Genomic DNA, 17,500 nt, shown 5'->3' with positions numbered 1-17,500 from the left:
ATGCCTATTTCTAGTGTTAGGCTTTGATATACGTATTATTCTGCCTCAACTATTACCCCGAAAAATGTTTAGTCAGTATGTTGTTACAAACCAAAAATCTTACATATTAATAATTTGACATATATTCTCTCTCTCTCTCTCTCTCTCTCTCTCTCTCTCTCTCTCTCTCTCTCTCTCTCTCTCTCTCTCTCTCTCTCTCTCTCTCTCTGAAATGTTCTATTTTTCTATAACTGCATTTCTCTCTATCACTTTATGCTCTCCATGTTTTTAGCTTTTTCGCATTTGATACAGAATAACTGCATCTGCCACTGAACAATTAACCAATGTCTTAAAACATACTAGGGAACTCTCCTCTTGGCAGGGCTACCTAAGAGAGTTTGAAAAAAAAATAATAAGAGGAAAGGTCCTGTCCCTGCTGAATGGATTTTATTCTGCTAGACTGAGTTAGTTTTTAATATTTTTGCAGGAAAGGGATAATTCTAGAGGTGATTAAGCTGTAAAATTCCTTTAAAATATGTTTGCAGATGCATCATGATTTCTAGCACAATTGTGGTTAGCTTTCTGAGATAGACGTGTCTTATCAGTTAGAAGGGAAGAAATACACTGTGATCCAGTTCAGCCCCAAAATGAATCAGAGTATCGGTCCTTTAGCTAGCAAGATAATGGAAAGAAGAGCCATGAACTAGATGTTGAGTGCAATTATAGACCCAGAGAATGATTTATTCAAACCTTATACTACTGCACCTTGATTCACGAATTTTTGCTTTTCAAAACCTACAAAGACCTTTGCATAATTAAACAAAGGATTTCGTACAAGACTTTTATATCCTCGCAGAAAGTCATGGAGTTGTTGAGATCTCTACCTCTCTCTCTCTCCTACTAAATAGATCTTCCAAACAATCCAATGTAGTCTCACTGATTTCGTGTATTTTTGGCTTTAAAAGTATGCAGCTGTTATTGTAATACTTCACACTGAGGCTATTTGCCCTCCTATGACATGGTATTCAGAGATGTACTGGCCATTCCTTACCATCAATAATTTCTTTAATTATACTGTCTTGAGGCAGTAACAGTTCTGCAGTAACTGACGAAGCCCTAAACAGAGTATATTAGGTCAATGAAATGTGAGAATTCTAGCAATCTTTGGGAACCTTGTCTGTAAAGAATGAATATCTTAAGGCAAATGTACCCTCTCTTCCTAGAGAGTAAAATGAATTGCTCCTCACTTAATGTTATCCGCATCACAAATATAACACTGAGGCAAAAGGATTTGCTGTTCCTGAGAGGGAAAATGGGTTTAGATGTCATACTTTGCTTCTTCTGGAGTTATCCCAAGTGTGAAGTACCAGTAAGCTGTAACCTTAGCTCTTTTTACCAGGACGCAGCAGCTCCTTTTACCTTTGGTAAAATGCCAAGGACCTCTCACTACTTTTTGATGGTGGTTTCTTCGTCAGGATATGACAATATAAGATGCAAATCAGTTAGAGCAATAAAAAATTAGATATTTTCCATGAAAACAACTGTCTGGTTGTTTTGTGATTTGATTGTGACCCCAATATGAATAAAACTATATACTTCTTTCAGCTTCCTTGGCAGAGGTAATGAACCTCAAATACCATCATGGAGTGTTAATAAAAGAGATAAAGGGGATAGCAGAGGACTGATACACCTTGGTCAGAAGAAAAGCTCTACACGTGCATACACAACACAAATCAAGAAGAGCTAGGTGGGAGGATGGCATTTTTTGAGGAAAGTTTATCTCTCACATAACCATTTTTCTGGTAATTTCAAACTGATTACAAAAGTTGGTCCTGTAATCCAGACAGACAAAAAGGGCATAGAAAAGTAAAAGGTCTGATTTATGGATTGACTTGAGGAAATTGCAAAAGATAATTTTTCAATAGCTTTTGCCAAAGATGCACAGTAATATTATTTTTCCCAAAATTGTCAGGAAGGAATTATAAGTCTGTAATCCATCGGTTCATAAACTGCTTCACAATAATAAATTAAATTTGAGTGCCTATTTTCTTAGAAAACTTGGAAACGTAAATGGCAAAAATTAGGCCTTTGCTGAGAGTGTAAAAAAAAAAGGAAACCTTTCTTTGGATTTCTATTTCCAGGTACTCTATCAAGCAAAAGGGGAAAATATGGTTGTCAGTTATATATGATAGCGAGACGAACGCATAAAAATAAACTGTACATACGGACTACAAACGTCTCATCCAAACACAGAAAACTAACTGATACTAAAGGAATGATTATGTCAAGCAATACAAGGCAATTTTTATATCATCACTAGCAACTGATGCATGATTCCGTGCACACTTTTTAGAGACATTCACGTCCATGTTAAAAATCTCTGCAATATTACTTCTCAGTTTTAGAACTTTAGATTATGCCGGATGATAAAATTTCGAACATTCCTGTTACCTTAGACCTCATTCACAAAGTAACAGTCCGTCAAAAATATCTGGAACTCCTGAGCCTTACTTTGTATTATCCTTATGATTAAAAGGTAGCATTTATCATTCCATGTTTTTCAACTGCTTGCTTAGCATTAAAGCACGTGAGTGGCGAACAGTGGTTTATAACGGTGATTAACCTCCTTTTTTCAGGTATGAGGAGTAAAATCTTAAAAAAACGTAAACACTTCGTTAATGGAATATCATTTCATGAAGGGAACACCACCTGAAGGATTTTGCCCCAAAGTTCACTGTGGTAAAACTGCTAGGATGAAAAAGTTGGAGTTCGGTAAATGTCTACATTAAAAGCAACTACATAATATCAACTAGATATCTATCATCTACAAAACTATACAAAGTACCACTAACACAACACAAAACTAAAAGCAACAGCCTCTCATATTTCTGCTATAAACATATTAATAAATTAGGATTTCAGTGTAAAAAATATGATATGAAAAAGTGAGTTCACTTTACAAGCTGCAGCTAAATCAACAAGAATATGGAACTTTCCAGTTGTAAGAGGAATGGGCAATCACTGATATGAATGCAGAGAAAGCTAAATCAAAATAACTAGTGCCATAAATCATCATGAAAAAGTACTGTACAAGTAAGCTGTATTTAAACTGTACATAATTTTAGTGAATTTTATATAGACACACAAGTAAAACATTGAAAATAGTATATACAACACATACAAAAGGGTTAAAGTAAGAGACACCAAAACTATGCCTTGAAATAGCGGTGTTCATAAAAGTGGTTAATCCATAAAACACAGTTCTAGTCAACACTCCTGGGAAAAGAGAATATGAAATACCCTCCTTTTTTTAGCATCGCGTTAGCATAAGCGTACCTTTGCTCTCTGAAGCCTGGGATAACGTACGTGACAGAATACAGCACTTTCACGGGATTGTCAGGAACCGTCCAGGTACAATTGAGGTTGCTCCAGTTTTTGGACAGGCAAGTGAAGTTCTGCACATTTTCAGGAGGGTCTGAAAAGGTTAAAATATTTTCTCACTGGTGCAAATGAATTCCCAATTTATCAGGTCCTTGGGCATAGAAACAACTATACAGCTTCTGGCAAAAAAAAAAAAAATTAAGAACTGAAGGATATCCCACCATAAAAAACAAACATTTGGTGACAAAAGCTTTCAACTTACATCCAACTTTGACGATTCTTGAACAAAGGTGATACTTCTCTCTCAGAGCGCACCATAAATCGTAGCTCTTAGGTTCTTCCGTCTTCACATTTATTTTGATGGCTGACGCATTGACAACCTAAAGGAAAACCAATCTCAGTACTTTGTAAATAATAATCAAAGGCTCATTTGAAATGATATTTCAAGAGTATGGTCATTTCTTAATCCTTCACAGGAATACATAAAAAACAATTCAAGTACAGAAACATTAACATTATGACAATATTTAAAATCAAAATCACATCGATTTAAGCTTGATGCGAGCAAAGCAACTGTAAATACGAATAAGTTTACAGATGATAATCAAAGAACAGTAGATGAGCTACTCTACAAGAGGACAAGTAAACTGCCTTCAGCCAACGAGGTATCTTGACAAATGTTACATCAGAATACAAATTCTATTTAGATATATAAATATCTAAAAAATCACGGTTGGTTATTAATGAAGACAGATTATCAGAAAACAAGCAAATTCTTGAAAATGAAATGAAATGGAGGAAACTCTCTTACGGCAGTTTCAGTTTTAGAAATAATTATGAACAGCTACTCAAACTCTCTCAGAATCTTGGTTTATATGTTACCGGAAATACTTGAACTTTTCCTCGCATTTCTAGATTTCTCCACGATCTTTCGGAAGCACACAAAACTAGGCCAACAAAGCGATTTTCCCATAAATAAACCTTGCGTTCTGTGGAACAACAATTTTCACATCAAAGTTAAGTTGCTTTCTATGGGGAAAGCAACTTTCGCGTTAATGTGCATCGCACACAAAATAGGGACATTTATGGGCTTCGTGAAGAAGGGGCACCTATTCGAAACATTCACTAAAATGTTTGAAATAGAAAGCTGACATATTTACCAACCTGTGAGAAAGCACTCGAAAGAACCATTAATATTGAATATGGAAGAGGTAGTTATTAATCAGTTCCTCCTGAAATATCATTTTCCTTCTCCAAATAATGTTTCTGCATTCATTATATTAATATTATTATAAATGGAACAAGGCATAACGCATGCCAATAAATGTTTGATTACACCATGATTACAGTAATTCAGGAAAAGCAATTCGCAGAGTATATAAAGTTGTTTCTTCAGGACGGGGGTTTCTCTTCTTCGATTTACTTCAAAATTCTTTTTGGAGTACAAATGAAAAAAAGCAATATTCAAATTAATGTAACATTTTCTAAAATCAATGTTTGAGAGAGAGAGAGAGAGAGAGAGAGAGAGAGAGAGAGAGAGAGAGAGAGAGAGAGAGAGAGAGAGAGAGAGAGAGTAATTTGACCTTTACTATAAACAAGCGGGACAGGTAACATAGCAATTCGAATTGACGAAACAACTCACAAAGCAAATAAACTTGAGAAAACCGTAATTTAAGCAAATTGCACCTAAAGAAAAACTTCCTGTCTATTTGTTACAAGTGCAGAAATTAAAAAGGTTTGCAAGGTGTAACAGGAGGAAAACCTCGCAGTTGCACTTGGAATCAATTGTGAGGAGAGGGTGGTAAGTCAGATGAAAGAAAGAAGAAAGAGAATATGAAAGGGGGTACCATAAAAGGGATTGCAGCTAGGGGTCGAAGGGAGGCTGTAAAGAACGTTAAGTAATGTCTACAGTGCAGCGTATGAGGTGCACTGACGACGCTATCCCCCCCCCCCCCCCCCCCCCCCCCCCCCCCACCCCCTAGGGGATGGACTTAAATATCACCAAACTAAATGTCACCCTTACCTGATGAGGAAACCTGTTGAACTTGTCACCGCTTCTGTAGCCAAAGGAAACATCGGAAGCGTTGACGTAATCCGAGTCGAAGAGGCAGTAGGCTTCGTAGGAGTCTCCAACTTGCCTGATGATGTCGCCAGTCGGCTCTATGGCTGAAAGAGCGAGATTTCCTGTCATTAGCTTCAGTACAGATCAAATCTTCTTTTGTTAATTCAACAGTATCAGCAGAGACCTTATGCTTTTGAAGATACCACAACATTTTCATGACAAAGAAGCGCAAGCGGACACAACCTTGTTATCCTTCAGCCAGTTGGATATATCCAGATTAAGTTTTAGAACACAAAAGTTAAATGCAGCCAGGTTTAGTCAGAACATTAACATATAAATCCAAACAATTTTTTTTTGTAAGTAGTTTTAAAATACATGTCGTCTCTTATCAAATCTTAATCATAACAAAAATTTAATTACTTCCACACAATGCATGGCCAACAGAACGTATCGTCTTCATTATTTTGACCCATTGAATGCAATTATTAAATGTCACAAACGAAATAGGTAAGTCTGATCATAGCATCGAAAATCTTAACGTCTAATAAATAGTCAGTGCGCAAGAGTAGAGTCGACATGCTGGAGTGTTTACAACATCCCGAAGTATGACTGCCGTAAGAATTTCTAGCTTCTGCAAAGCACTGAAATCTTATATGTATGTGGCTACTTGTACCAGCCTTTTAAGGTCAAATTCTCTCTCTACAACGTTGTTTTGATCACTAAAAAAGAATGACCTTGCAAGGAACAGTCCTCACCATCAACTCTAATAACTGCAACAGCTTTACGATATTGGGGCAACAACCAGAGTGTACTTCAGGCAACTACCCTTGAAATCATTCCAGGAGTACAATTTGTCAGGAATAATATATCGGATATGAAGCGTAACACAACGAATACGGAAAAAAAAAATCCTTAACTATAAAACTAAAAAAAAAAAAAAAAAAAACACATGGGGAATGAAAAAGTCACGCTAACACTCGTCCAACAAATAAAATATTAATCAATATAAGAAAAATAAAATATTAATCAATATAAGAAAATCTCCTTCAAGACAAACACACAAAAAGGGTCAAAAATCGTCCCTTTGGGCCGTTCGAGACGAAGAGGCATACATTTGATCTACTAATCTAATTAAATGGCGTCGCATTATCTACGGTCATCGTGGGAGAGCGACAAAACATTCCCTTCTTATCTCGTTTTCGTTATTCAAATTCTCCAGCTCTAATTTCTAAAGTATTTTAACATTATTAGGAACTTGCAAAACACCAAGAGGAAATTCTGTTGTGTTTTGATGTACGTAGGATGCGGTAAATCTAAGAAGGGGGAAAAAAAGCACGACATTGGTGTTAGCTTTACATCGAAAATACTACGACCAAATAGATCCAACGTTGGACTCAAAACATAACTAAACCGATTACTCATGCTTACGTTTTGTTGTAAGGAGTTTTAAATTTACAGTTAAAAGCAGTTTCCTTTGCATTTGTATGCATTTTTTTCATTTAGTGATAAAGTGTAAAAAGACTAATTAATATTACTCTTTTTATAATATAATTTCAAAGGCCCAACCTACAACCTTGGGAATAATCAGATGCAAAATATCATTATGAGCCAAAAATTTTACTTATCAATAAATTGATTTGATATTGAGCAATTAATGAAAATATTACGCCCTTTCACAAAAAAAGGATAAACTGAGCAACCGAAAAAGGAATATTCGCACCGGAATAGCGACGAGATGTCCCGAATCATTTCCTTTGCGACTTGCTGCTCTTGAAATGTTCTTCAAATCATTCGGTTCTGTCTTCGTAAACTTCAAAATTAACGAGGTCAGACCTTTCTACACATCTCCACGAGAAAAATGTATTATTTTCATTTTTGCAATATTTACTCTTTAATCCTTGGTCACAACAACAACAGCGACAATAATAATAATAATAATAATAATAATAATGTTGAATAAAATGGCAGAATTCAGTTAATTAATCTTATTTATTATCTTTTCTATTTTTCTAATTGCTCGGTTTTCTAGCTAAGCGAAACTTCGCATTAATTGGCCAATATTCATATTGGGAGATAATGCTGAAAGTGGTATTTTATTTAGAACAAGATTTATTAGTAAAAAAGTCCGGTTCTAAATAAAATACCACTCTCAGCATTATTCCCAATACGGATATAGGCCAATTAATGCGAAGTATCGCTTAGCCAGAAAAGCGAGCAATAAGAAAAATAGAAAAGATAATATAGAAAAGATAATATTTAAGATTAATTCGCTGAATTCTGCCATTTTATTCAACAGAATTTGTTTAAAAGAGGGTCTTCTTACATAATAATAATAATAATAATAATAATAATAATAATAATAATAATAATAATAATAATAATAATAATAATTCACATCACGTGCCTGCTGTTTCCTTATACCACAAACTCTGACATCCATAATTCCTTAATTGAACATCGTCGGGCAATTCTCAAGCAACGTAAGAAACAGCGGAGGGAATAATAGAAAAATTCGCAAAAAAAAAAAATTGCTTTACTGTACTTCGTATAAAATACGATACCACGACGCCAAAAAAATTAAAATGTGGATATGTGACTGGAATGTTTAAAAGTAATAAAAGTCCACACTAATGCAAGATGTGTATTAAAAAATTCTTAAAAGACGGGAGCTGTCGTCTACTTGATCAGTAGACCTCATCAGCCGTACTCCCTTCTTTTAAGAATGTTTTTAATACATCTCACATAAGTGGACTTTTATTACTTCAAAATATGCATATATATATACATACATACATACATACATATATATATATTATATATATGTATATATAGTATATATATATATATATATATATATATATATATATATATATATACATACATAAACATATGGTGCTCTAAAGAAACATTCGGGGTATATAACAGAAACACACTATGACTTACTTCTGGCTCTTCTTATCTCAGGAGGCCACAGCAAGTCTATAATATCCGTAGAATCTTCTCAATTACTCTTCATACCTAGAAATGCTCACCGGATTTGCTACCACATATAAGGGAAACCAATTTGCTCTGTTATCGTAAGATTAGTTATTCATAGGTGCCAATCCGTTTTCTTTGAGTTATAATTGTGGGAGAGGTACTATCCATTCATTTTTCCTTTATAAAATGAAAAAAAAAAAAAAAAAACCGCATACGACAACGGAATTTTTGCAAATAACCATTTTTTGCTAAGAAAAATACATTCTTTATCCAGAAAACGATGTTCGTCACGGTTGATGTTCTAATATAAAGGGAACTGGGGCAATTTCTCCATACAGAGAGAATTCTCATAAATAAACAAAAAGTACACCTTAGAACGAAACAGCACTCACAGATGACTAATGTCCTTTGCTTAATCTTAACACTTATCCAGTTCTGCTCTTTAGTTTCATCCAGGTCAGGGCGTAACGGTGTGATATATATATATATATATATATATATATATATATATATATATATATATATATATATATATATATATATATATATATATATATATATATATATATATATATACACATAATCGAGATATACGGATCACCTTGCGAAACAAAATGCATCTAAGAAAGATTTTTCTTATCTATATGATGAAGTGCAGAATTATAAACAGATCTGAAATGTCTCAATTCACAGTAAACGTGACTACGAGCTTGGATGAATGAATGAACAAACAAATACTGAATGGTCGCGGAACTGGACCCAGAGGCCACAGGCTATGCCGTGAAAGGCCTTTTGAACGACACCTGACCTGAAACCGCCATTCATCTATTACATTTTCACTGGAGGGTCCTACCTTTCCGTCCTTGGCTTTTGAAACATTGAAATCCGAGTCGATTTGGTAATAACACTACACAGCAATGAAATACTTTGAAAACAAAAAATGAATTCTGAAAAACTGAACGAAGAAGAGGACGAACGAATAAACAAAACCTTACCTGTGCACAGCTCCCCAGGACATTTCGCAGCCTCTCCCGGTTGTCCGGTCTCACTTTTGTCATGGCTTCTATCTGCTCAACAGCGGGAACAACAAAGGTAAAGGGGGGGGAACTTGCGTGAAGGTTCATGGCAAGGGGGGAACTGTGTCATATATGGGACACTATGGCAGGGGTTGAATGAACAGACATGTGTAAGGTGTTGCAAAGAAGTCTGTTACATTCCTACGGTATAAATGGAAAAAACTGTAGCCTGTGGGTGGCTGATCTGACTAAGGTTATACAAACAGGTTTCTCTTGCAGTGGACTGAAAGGACGCTTCTCAGAAGAGCTTTGAGAACTAAGCTTCTAAAAGAGGTATGGAATCAGTATCAGAGGAGGACAGATGGGAATGCTTCAGTAGACAAGTCACAAGCCTATCAGAAATAAAGGAAAATTCCAGAGAAAACTAGTCATGAATCAGAAACACCTTACTTTTGACGTAAATGTTACGAAACAAGGCCCAAATGAAAAGAGGCAAATTCATATAAATTTTAATTAATAAGATTGGACAATTCTTGGGAAGTTATAGTTGACGTAGTCTCTAATATTTTCCTTGACCTAACTATTACGTGAATGGTATAAATAGCTGGCATCAGAGAAAGACTGGCATGGAATTTAGGTATCACCATGGTGTAAGAATCACTGGCAGGAGAAAAGGATTCGGATGTGTAAAGAAATCTTAATTGTTAGCGTTTCCATGTCAGTTCAGATTTAATTTTGTAATGATTGGAAAAAATCAGAGATGGATAAGTAGAATTATTCTGTACTGATTGAAGAAAAATCAGATGGATATGTAGATAGATTTTTGTAATTATTGGAAGAAATCAAAGATGGACAAGTAGATATATTTTTGTAATGATTGGAAAAATCAGAGATGGATAAGTAGAATTATTCTGTACTGATTGGACAAAAAAAACAGAGATGGATAAGTAGATAGATTTTTGTAATTATTGGAAAAAATCAGAGATGGATAAGTAAATTTATTTTTGTACTGACTCGAAAAATCAGAGATAGTTAAGCAGATTTATTTTTGAACTGATTGGAGAAAAATCAGAGATGGATTAGTAGATCTGTTTTTGTACTGATTGGGGAAAAAATCAGAGATAGATAAGAAGATATGAAGATGGACTTAAGAAGGGTAGACCATAATGAATTTGAATAAAGGCGACATCCGGACAGCCAGAGTAGTAAAATAAGAGGACCCAGTATCATGAGGGGGCAAATTTATTCAACACCGAAACCTTTTTTATGCAATAAAAGCAAAGAAAGCCACAGGCAATGTGCCAATTTCGTGCTTATTTTACCACTGTCATTTCTTTTCAGCAGTCTCTCTAAAACAGCTCTCGCTGTGAAGTGTCATTGTGCTTATTATTGATAAAACAATAGTTTTTATCTTATACAACCACGGTTAAATGCCATTTTTCTTTTATCACTCAGAACAACAACTTTCATCTTCAACAGTTTTCTTGGTAAAACATTTCTCTTGATAAAATATTAGTTCTTGTCATTTAAAAGAACTTTGACTGGGCACAGGTTCCTCATGGCTCAACGTCATTTCTCTTAAAAATGATTCATTTCTATTACCTGGAACAATGCTTTGACGTGCAATCTTCATGAAATCATTCAGAACAACAACTTTCGAACTGGCATCAGTCCTCAAAGTTATCACGTCACTAATCTCAGTTATTTATAACAATTTTTTACCTGCACTAGTTCTCTTCGTCAAATGCCATTTCTCTTATTTGTAGGAACGATGATATAAGTAATACATTTTCGAGAATGAACTCAGCCTTGTTATTCAAGACCTTTCCTATAACTTCTATACTGGAGAGCTCTCTTGATTGGACTTTCAATCATTCGACTAAATTTTCTTCTTTCTGCTGAATGTTTGCTCGTATTACTTAGCAAACCGTCTGTGGCCGATTCCGGGAACAGAAATCCTTCTTGTCATTCGGTACAACTTCTTTTGTAGGCACATTCCTTCTTGACAAGTCCCACGATTGAAAAGATTTTGCCGTAAGTCGAAATCCTTCCATATAACAGTTTTCTTTTCGTTTGAATAAAAATTTTCTGACCAAAAGCAATTTTCCATAGCTACAGATCACTCTCTCTCTCTAGATAATCAAAAGATATTTTATATCCAAACATTATTTCTTATTTATTAAGTTCATAAAGGTCATTATTGTTCGATGAGAACAAGCCCTGGCACTTGCCATGAATGAATATTTCTTCACAATTCTGGACCGCCAACAATCAACTGAAACACCAAAACCTGTGGTTGTAATCAATTTCTCGTGCATGTATCTATCTGTGCTTCATTCATTAAGATTATATAATTTCAAGCTAATTCATTAAGACTGGTGTGTTTTCGTGAATCAGTGTTATTTATGAACATCTGAAATCCTTCATTAATTAAGGCCATTCATGATGACTGATAATTAAGGCTCTCTTTCTGATAAAATATTCATTCTCACGGTTTAATATGAGCGAGTATGACTTCTAATCATCCAATGTGTCGTAGGCTAAATGTCAGCAGTCAGCTGCATTCCCTTTGGACAGAATGTTATTCCTTAAAATCTGAAGTCAGTAATGAATGGGAATCAACTCCTATGATTCAAAGTTAGTTTACGATTAATTTCTATCCATCCAATTCAGAGCAGAGATACATGTGATTGAGCATTTTACAGATCTAGATTGAACGCCCTTATGAGAGAATTCTTTGCAAATGGTGCAATGTCATTTTCTCTTCGATCATAACTTCATGACGAGAGTTGTTCTTGTGACTCAAGGAAACATTTTTTTTTTGGAGAGAATCAGTTCTCATCAAGTTCCCGATCATTTCTGAAAAACACACAGCAGGTATGATCATTACAAATCACTGTATCGTCACTAAAAATGAACCGTTTGCACTGCGCGAACTCTCACGATTCTGACCCAATGAAAAGTAAAATTAACTTTGAGGAAATTCGTCAAATTAATTTACCACAATTCTTAATATCATGAGTGAAATAGCTTCTCTTTGTCGCCAAAGCTAAATATCATGATTAGAAACAACTTTTCTTTGTTCAAAGATAAATATCATGATTAGAAACAACTTTTCTTTGTTCAAAGTTAAATATCATGATTAGAAACAACTTTTCTTTGTTCAAAGTTAAATATCATGATTAGAAACAACTTTTCTTTGTTCAAAGTTAAATATCATGATTAGAATCAACTTTTCTTTGTTCAAAGTTAAATATCATGGTTAGAATCAACTTTTCTTTGTTCAAAGTTAAATATCATGGTTAGAATCAACTTTTCTTTGTTCAAAGTTAAATATCATGGTTAGAAACAACTTTTTCTTTGTTCAAAGTTTAAATATCATGATTAGAAACAACTTTTCTCTGTTCAAAGTTAAATATCATGGTTAGAATCAACTTTTCGTTTGTTCAAAGTTAAATATCATGTTAGAAACAACTTTTCTTTGTTCAAAGTTAAATATCATGGTTAGAATCAACTTTTCTTTGTTCAAAGTTAATATCATGGTTAGAATCAACTTTTCTTTGTTCAAAGTTAAATATCATGATTAGAAAACAACTTTTCTCTGTTCAAAGTTAAATATCATGGTTAGAATCAACTTGCTTCGTTCAAAGTTTAAATATCATGATTAGAAACAACTTTTCTTTGTTCAAAGTTAAATATCATGATTAGAATCAACTTTTCTTTGTTCAAAGTTAAATATCATGATTAGAAACAACTTTTCTTTGTTCAAAGTTAAATATCATGATTAGAATCAACTTTTCTTTGTTCAAAGTTAAATATCATGGTTAGAATCACTTTTCTTTGTTCAAAGTTAAATATCATGGTTAGAATCAACGTTTCTTTGTTCAAAGTTAAATATCATGATTAGAAACAACTTTTCTTTGTTCAAAGTTGAATATCATGATTAGAATCAACTTTTCTTTGTTCAAAGTTAAATATCATGGTTAGAATCAACTTTTCTTTGTTCAAAGTTAAATATCATGATTAGAAACAACTTTTCTTTGTTCAAAGTTGAATATCATGGTTAGAATCAACGTTTCTTTGTTCAAAGTTAAATATCATGATTAGAATCAACTTTTCTTTGTTCAAAGTTAAATATCATGATTAGAAACAACTTTTCTTTGTTCAAAGTTAAATATCATGGTTAGAATCAACGTTTCTTTGTTCAAAGTTAAATATCATGATTAGAAACAACTTTTCTTTGTTCAAAGTTAAATATCATGATTAGAAACAACTTTTCTTTGTTCAAAGTTAAATATCATGGTTAGAATCAACTTTTCTTTGTTCAAAGTTAAATATCATGATTAGAAACAACTTTTCTTTGTTCAAAGTTAAATATCATGGTTAGAATCAACTTTTCTTTGTTCAAAGTTAAATATCATGATTAGAAACAACTTTTCTCTGTTCAAAGTTAAATATCATGGTTAGAATCAACTTTGCTTCGTTCAAAGTTAAATAACATGATGAGAAACAACTTTTCTTTGTTCAAAGTTAAATATGATTGGAAATAACTTGTTTTTGTTTCCAGAATTAAATATCATGATTGAAAGCAATTTGTCTTTGTTTTCAAAGTTAAGTATCATTAATTGGAAACAATTTCTCTCTATGCAAAGTTAAACATCATGATTTGAAACAACTTGTTTTTGTTTCCAAAATTAAGTATCATGATTGGAAACAACTTGTCTTTGTTTTCAAAGTTAAATATCACGATTCGAAACAATTTCTCTTTGTTCGAAGTTAAATATCTTAATTGGATACAATTTGTCTTTGTTTTCAATGATAAAAATCAAAATTGGAAACAACTTTTCTTTGTTTTCAAAGTTAAGTATCATCGATTGGAAACAATTTATCTTTGTTCAATGTTAAATATCATGATTGGAAACAACTTAATTTTGTTTTCAAAGTTAAATATCATGATTAGAAACAACTTGTTTTTGTTTTCAAAGTTAAATATCATTATTGGAAAAAAGTCTTTGTTTTCAAAGTTAAGTATTATTGATTGGAAAGAACTTCTCTTTGTTCAAAGTTGAAGATAATGAGGAATGTTAACTAAAAATAGCATAATTATTGTAAATGAGAGAGAAAAAATAATTTTGAAAGTAAAAAAGTGTTGGGAGTCCGGATGTTAACTAAAAACAGAGAAGTGAAGTGTGTTTGAGTTTCACATGCGCTGCTAGAAGCCATATGATGAAATGTGTATTGTAAATGTGTAATATGTAAAAAGCGAAGACTACAGGCTATTACATGAGGAATACACAATGTTACAAGGAGGATAAAAACAGAGTCAATACTCCTAAAGGGTACAGTTTTGAAAAGCAGATACAGCACATGGTTTTGCCACACGTCCAATTTAAAAAAAATCAACCAAGAAATGAAATTGACGAAAGTAACACTTGAGTTGGTGATACTTTCAGAAAAGTATGGGCCTCAAAGAGAAGATTTTTAGTTGATGATATTAATAGAGGTGAAAAAGAGATACAACTGGTGAAAGACAAATTCATAGAAAAGCCTAAAAAGAAAGGCGACGAAGAGGAAAAGAGGGCTGGGAAACTTTATAAGACTGAGAGTATATATAGACATTTATTTTGTATCCTGGACGTTTGTCATGTTAGGAATGGTTATGTGTTCGAAGAACACGGTTTTAATTAGGTGAACATGTTCATTTACAGTCATTTACTAGCAATTAGGTACCCACAGGTGAAAATTGAATATGCATCCCTATAAACAACCTTCACAACGCGACGTTTCCACTGATGGCATCTGACGAAAATGAAAGAACTGCTGTCATGAAGAACACGAGATTCGTGGCAGCTGCATAATCATATACCTAGTGAATGAAACCTTAGAGCAAACTGCAACAATATTCATCTCATTTTCATTCAATACATTGGCCAAAAATCTCTGATGTCTAATCAATTGCCTTTTTCAACGCAGTTCATCAGCTTAAAAAAATATTAAAGCTTGGCATAAGGATCTTTTTCTCAATATGCAGCAAATATCTGTTACAAAAAAACTTAGGTTTCCTGAAGGCAAAAGCATTTTGCTGACTGGTACGCTCTTCTACCGGAAATGTCTATGTTTCTGAGCCTTTCTCTGGTTAATTTCTTCAAACTTTCAACCGCTCAGAGCCATAAGTTTTCAAACGCCATAAAAATGACGGGAAAATATTTAATGTGACCACTTGAATTTATGCTCCCCATTGTCGATTCTTGTGCGTAAAATAACTTTTCAACAGAAAGGTGTTATGAATCTCCTTCATTAGGATCGGAAATCTTACTACCAAAAAGTGTTTATAAACAATATTGACAAAGCAAGTGAACTGGGATTCCGTGAATTACTGGTGATGATAAACTGAGAACTTCAGCGGATGTTATTCACCCTTATAAATCAAAATGAACTGACACAGTCTAGAGCACCTGCAATAAATGCTATGTTACTTATCTAATGAGTCATTCGTTATGGATATTAGGGCGATAACTCATCATTTTTATGTCTACATAAAAATAACCCACATGAGTATTCAAATGTCAGATTCAGTTCCTTCATTTTCTTCACGATTTGCCAAGAAGCCACAAAACTTGAAAAATTGTTCAAGCCCTTGTTATTATGCTCACTGCAAGTAGAACATGCTCACCTGCTAAAATGAAAAGACCTTTTTCAGAAATATGTGGTAATTAATGAATTGACAACTGGATCTCATTCACTTTTCATAGGCAACCAGTTTCTACCTCTATTTAATACTTCCTGAAACCATAATACAATATCTTTCAGATATATTAATGAAATCTGAACCTGGTGCTCCTATCTACAAGACTCATTTGCACTTTTTTTTATTTATCACTGCAATGACAAAAAATTAAAACATTTTAAATTGAAGTTATAACTTTTTACTCAGATTTCCAAGTGATTTTTAATATGATTAACAGAAAAAATTCCAATTGAGTTTGGTAAAATATTACAATAAATAAAAGTCATCCACTGATTAGTAAACAAACAGGTTTTAAAGAAAATCAAATGAAGAAGTGGTTTAGTCTAATTAGCCTCTAACTAACTAATGAGATAACTAACATTCATAAGCACCCCAACATACACAAATATCTAATGAAAGCCAATGCACACTATAACAGGATGCAATTTGTACATAAGAATCGGATCTCTCACTGAGTCAATCATCTTTCCAGCTCTGTACATCTAGGAAAAGTTGTACTGTTTTTCTTCAGACACAGAAGAACAACACTTTGTTTCTGGCTGACTGAACAACTGAGAAACACTGAATTTATTATAACTAAGGGTGACCTGTTACAACATGGCACCACTCCAATTTTCAATACACGAGTCACAGCTCAATTGATTTTCGAAGCTACAATTAACATGGCAAAGACAATAAAAACAATCTCTAGAGCGCTTGCGAGCAAAAGCGAACCGATCAAGAGAAGCCATTCAGCCAAGGAAACAATAATCAATCAAGTTTGTTTATAACTTTCAATTACGGTAATTCCTACGAAATTACACATACTGTTTAATGTCAATTACTTGGACACACTGAAGTATAAAGATTTTAATTTTTTTATGCAACTTAATTTCGTGTCAAAGTTGGAAAACTTGCTTAGTAACCGAAAAAGGAAAATATTTTAAATAAATCCTTGTTCACAATACTGCGAATATAGAACCAATTCGAAGCAGTTGCTTCAAGTGTATTCAGACTATCGAGAATTCATTTCATAAGAGACGTGTTGCAGTTGAGAACAGAATGAACGTATCCTTCACTAAACAGAAGTTCCTTGAATAACAGATGTTCCCATTGTCGATTGCAACTTTCTGGATATTTTTTTTTTTATGATGAGACTTTGTTCTTAAAAGTCTAATTTTGGGTCCTGAAAGAATCATTACCAAGCAGTAGTAGTTCAGTGGTCATAAACATCATATTGTGGATGACAATGGGAACTTTAGATTTTACAAAATGCTTTCATTTAGTCTCCAAACGAAAAGGGAAAAAACTGTTATCCCACTGGCGCTGATAATCGGCTGAAGGCCTTTCTGCTAG

At 33.6% G+C, this 17,500-nt stretch overlaps 1 protein-coding gene across 6 annotated transcripts in view; it reads right to left on the bottom strand.

The window, feature by feature from the left end:
* Nucleotides 1–17,500, bottom strand: part of LOC135217354 (cytokine receptor-like) — a 219,596-nt gene that overhangs the window by 98,928 nt on the left and 103,168 nt on the right. For 4 of the 6 annotated variants that reach the window (XM_064253188.1, XM_064253190.1, XM_064253191.1 and 1 more), the window contains 4 exons: nucleotides 9,397–9,468; nucleotides 5,384–5,526; nucleotides 3,623–3,740; nucleotides 3,316–3,454 (listed from right to left, as the gene is read on the bottom strand). In XM_064253188.1, coding sequence (XP_064109258.1) covers nucleotides 3,316–3,454; nucleotides 3,623–3,740; nucleotides 5,384–5,526; nucleotides 9,397–9,468 — 472 coding nt within the window. The remainder of the gene's footprint in view (nucleotides 1–3,315; nucleotides 3,455–3,622; nucleotides 3,741–5,383; nucleotides 5,527–9,396; nucleotides 9,469–17,500) is intronic. The other 2 variants (XM_064253192.1, XM_064253193.1) reach the window with 2 other exon arrangements.

This window comes from Macrobrachium nipponense, chromosome 7 (genome assembly GCF_015104395.2).
Source record: "Macrobrachium nipponense isolate FS-2020 chromosome 7, ASM1510439v2, whole genome shotgun sequence".
In the NCBI taxonomy this organism is placed as follows: Eukaryota; Metazoa; Arthropoda; class Malacostraca; order Decapoda; family Palaemonidae; genus Macrobrachium; species Macrobrachium nipponense.
The sequence above is the reverse complement of the archived record's forward strand: the minus strand, read 5'-3'. Positions and strand labels throughout refer to the sequence as shown.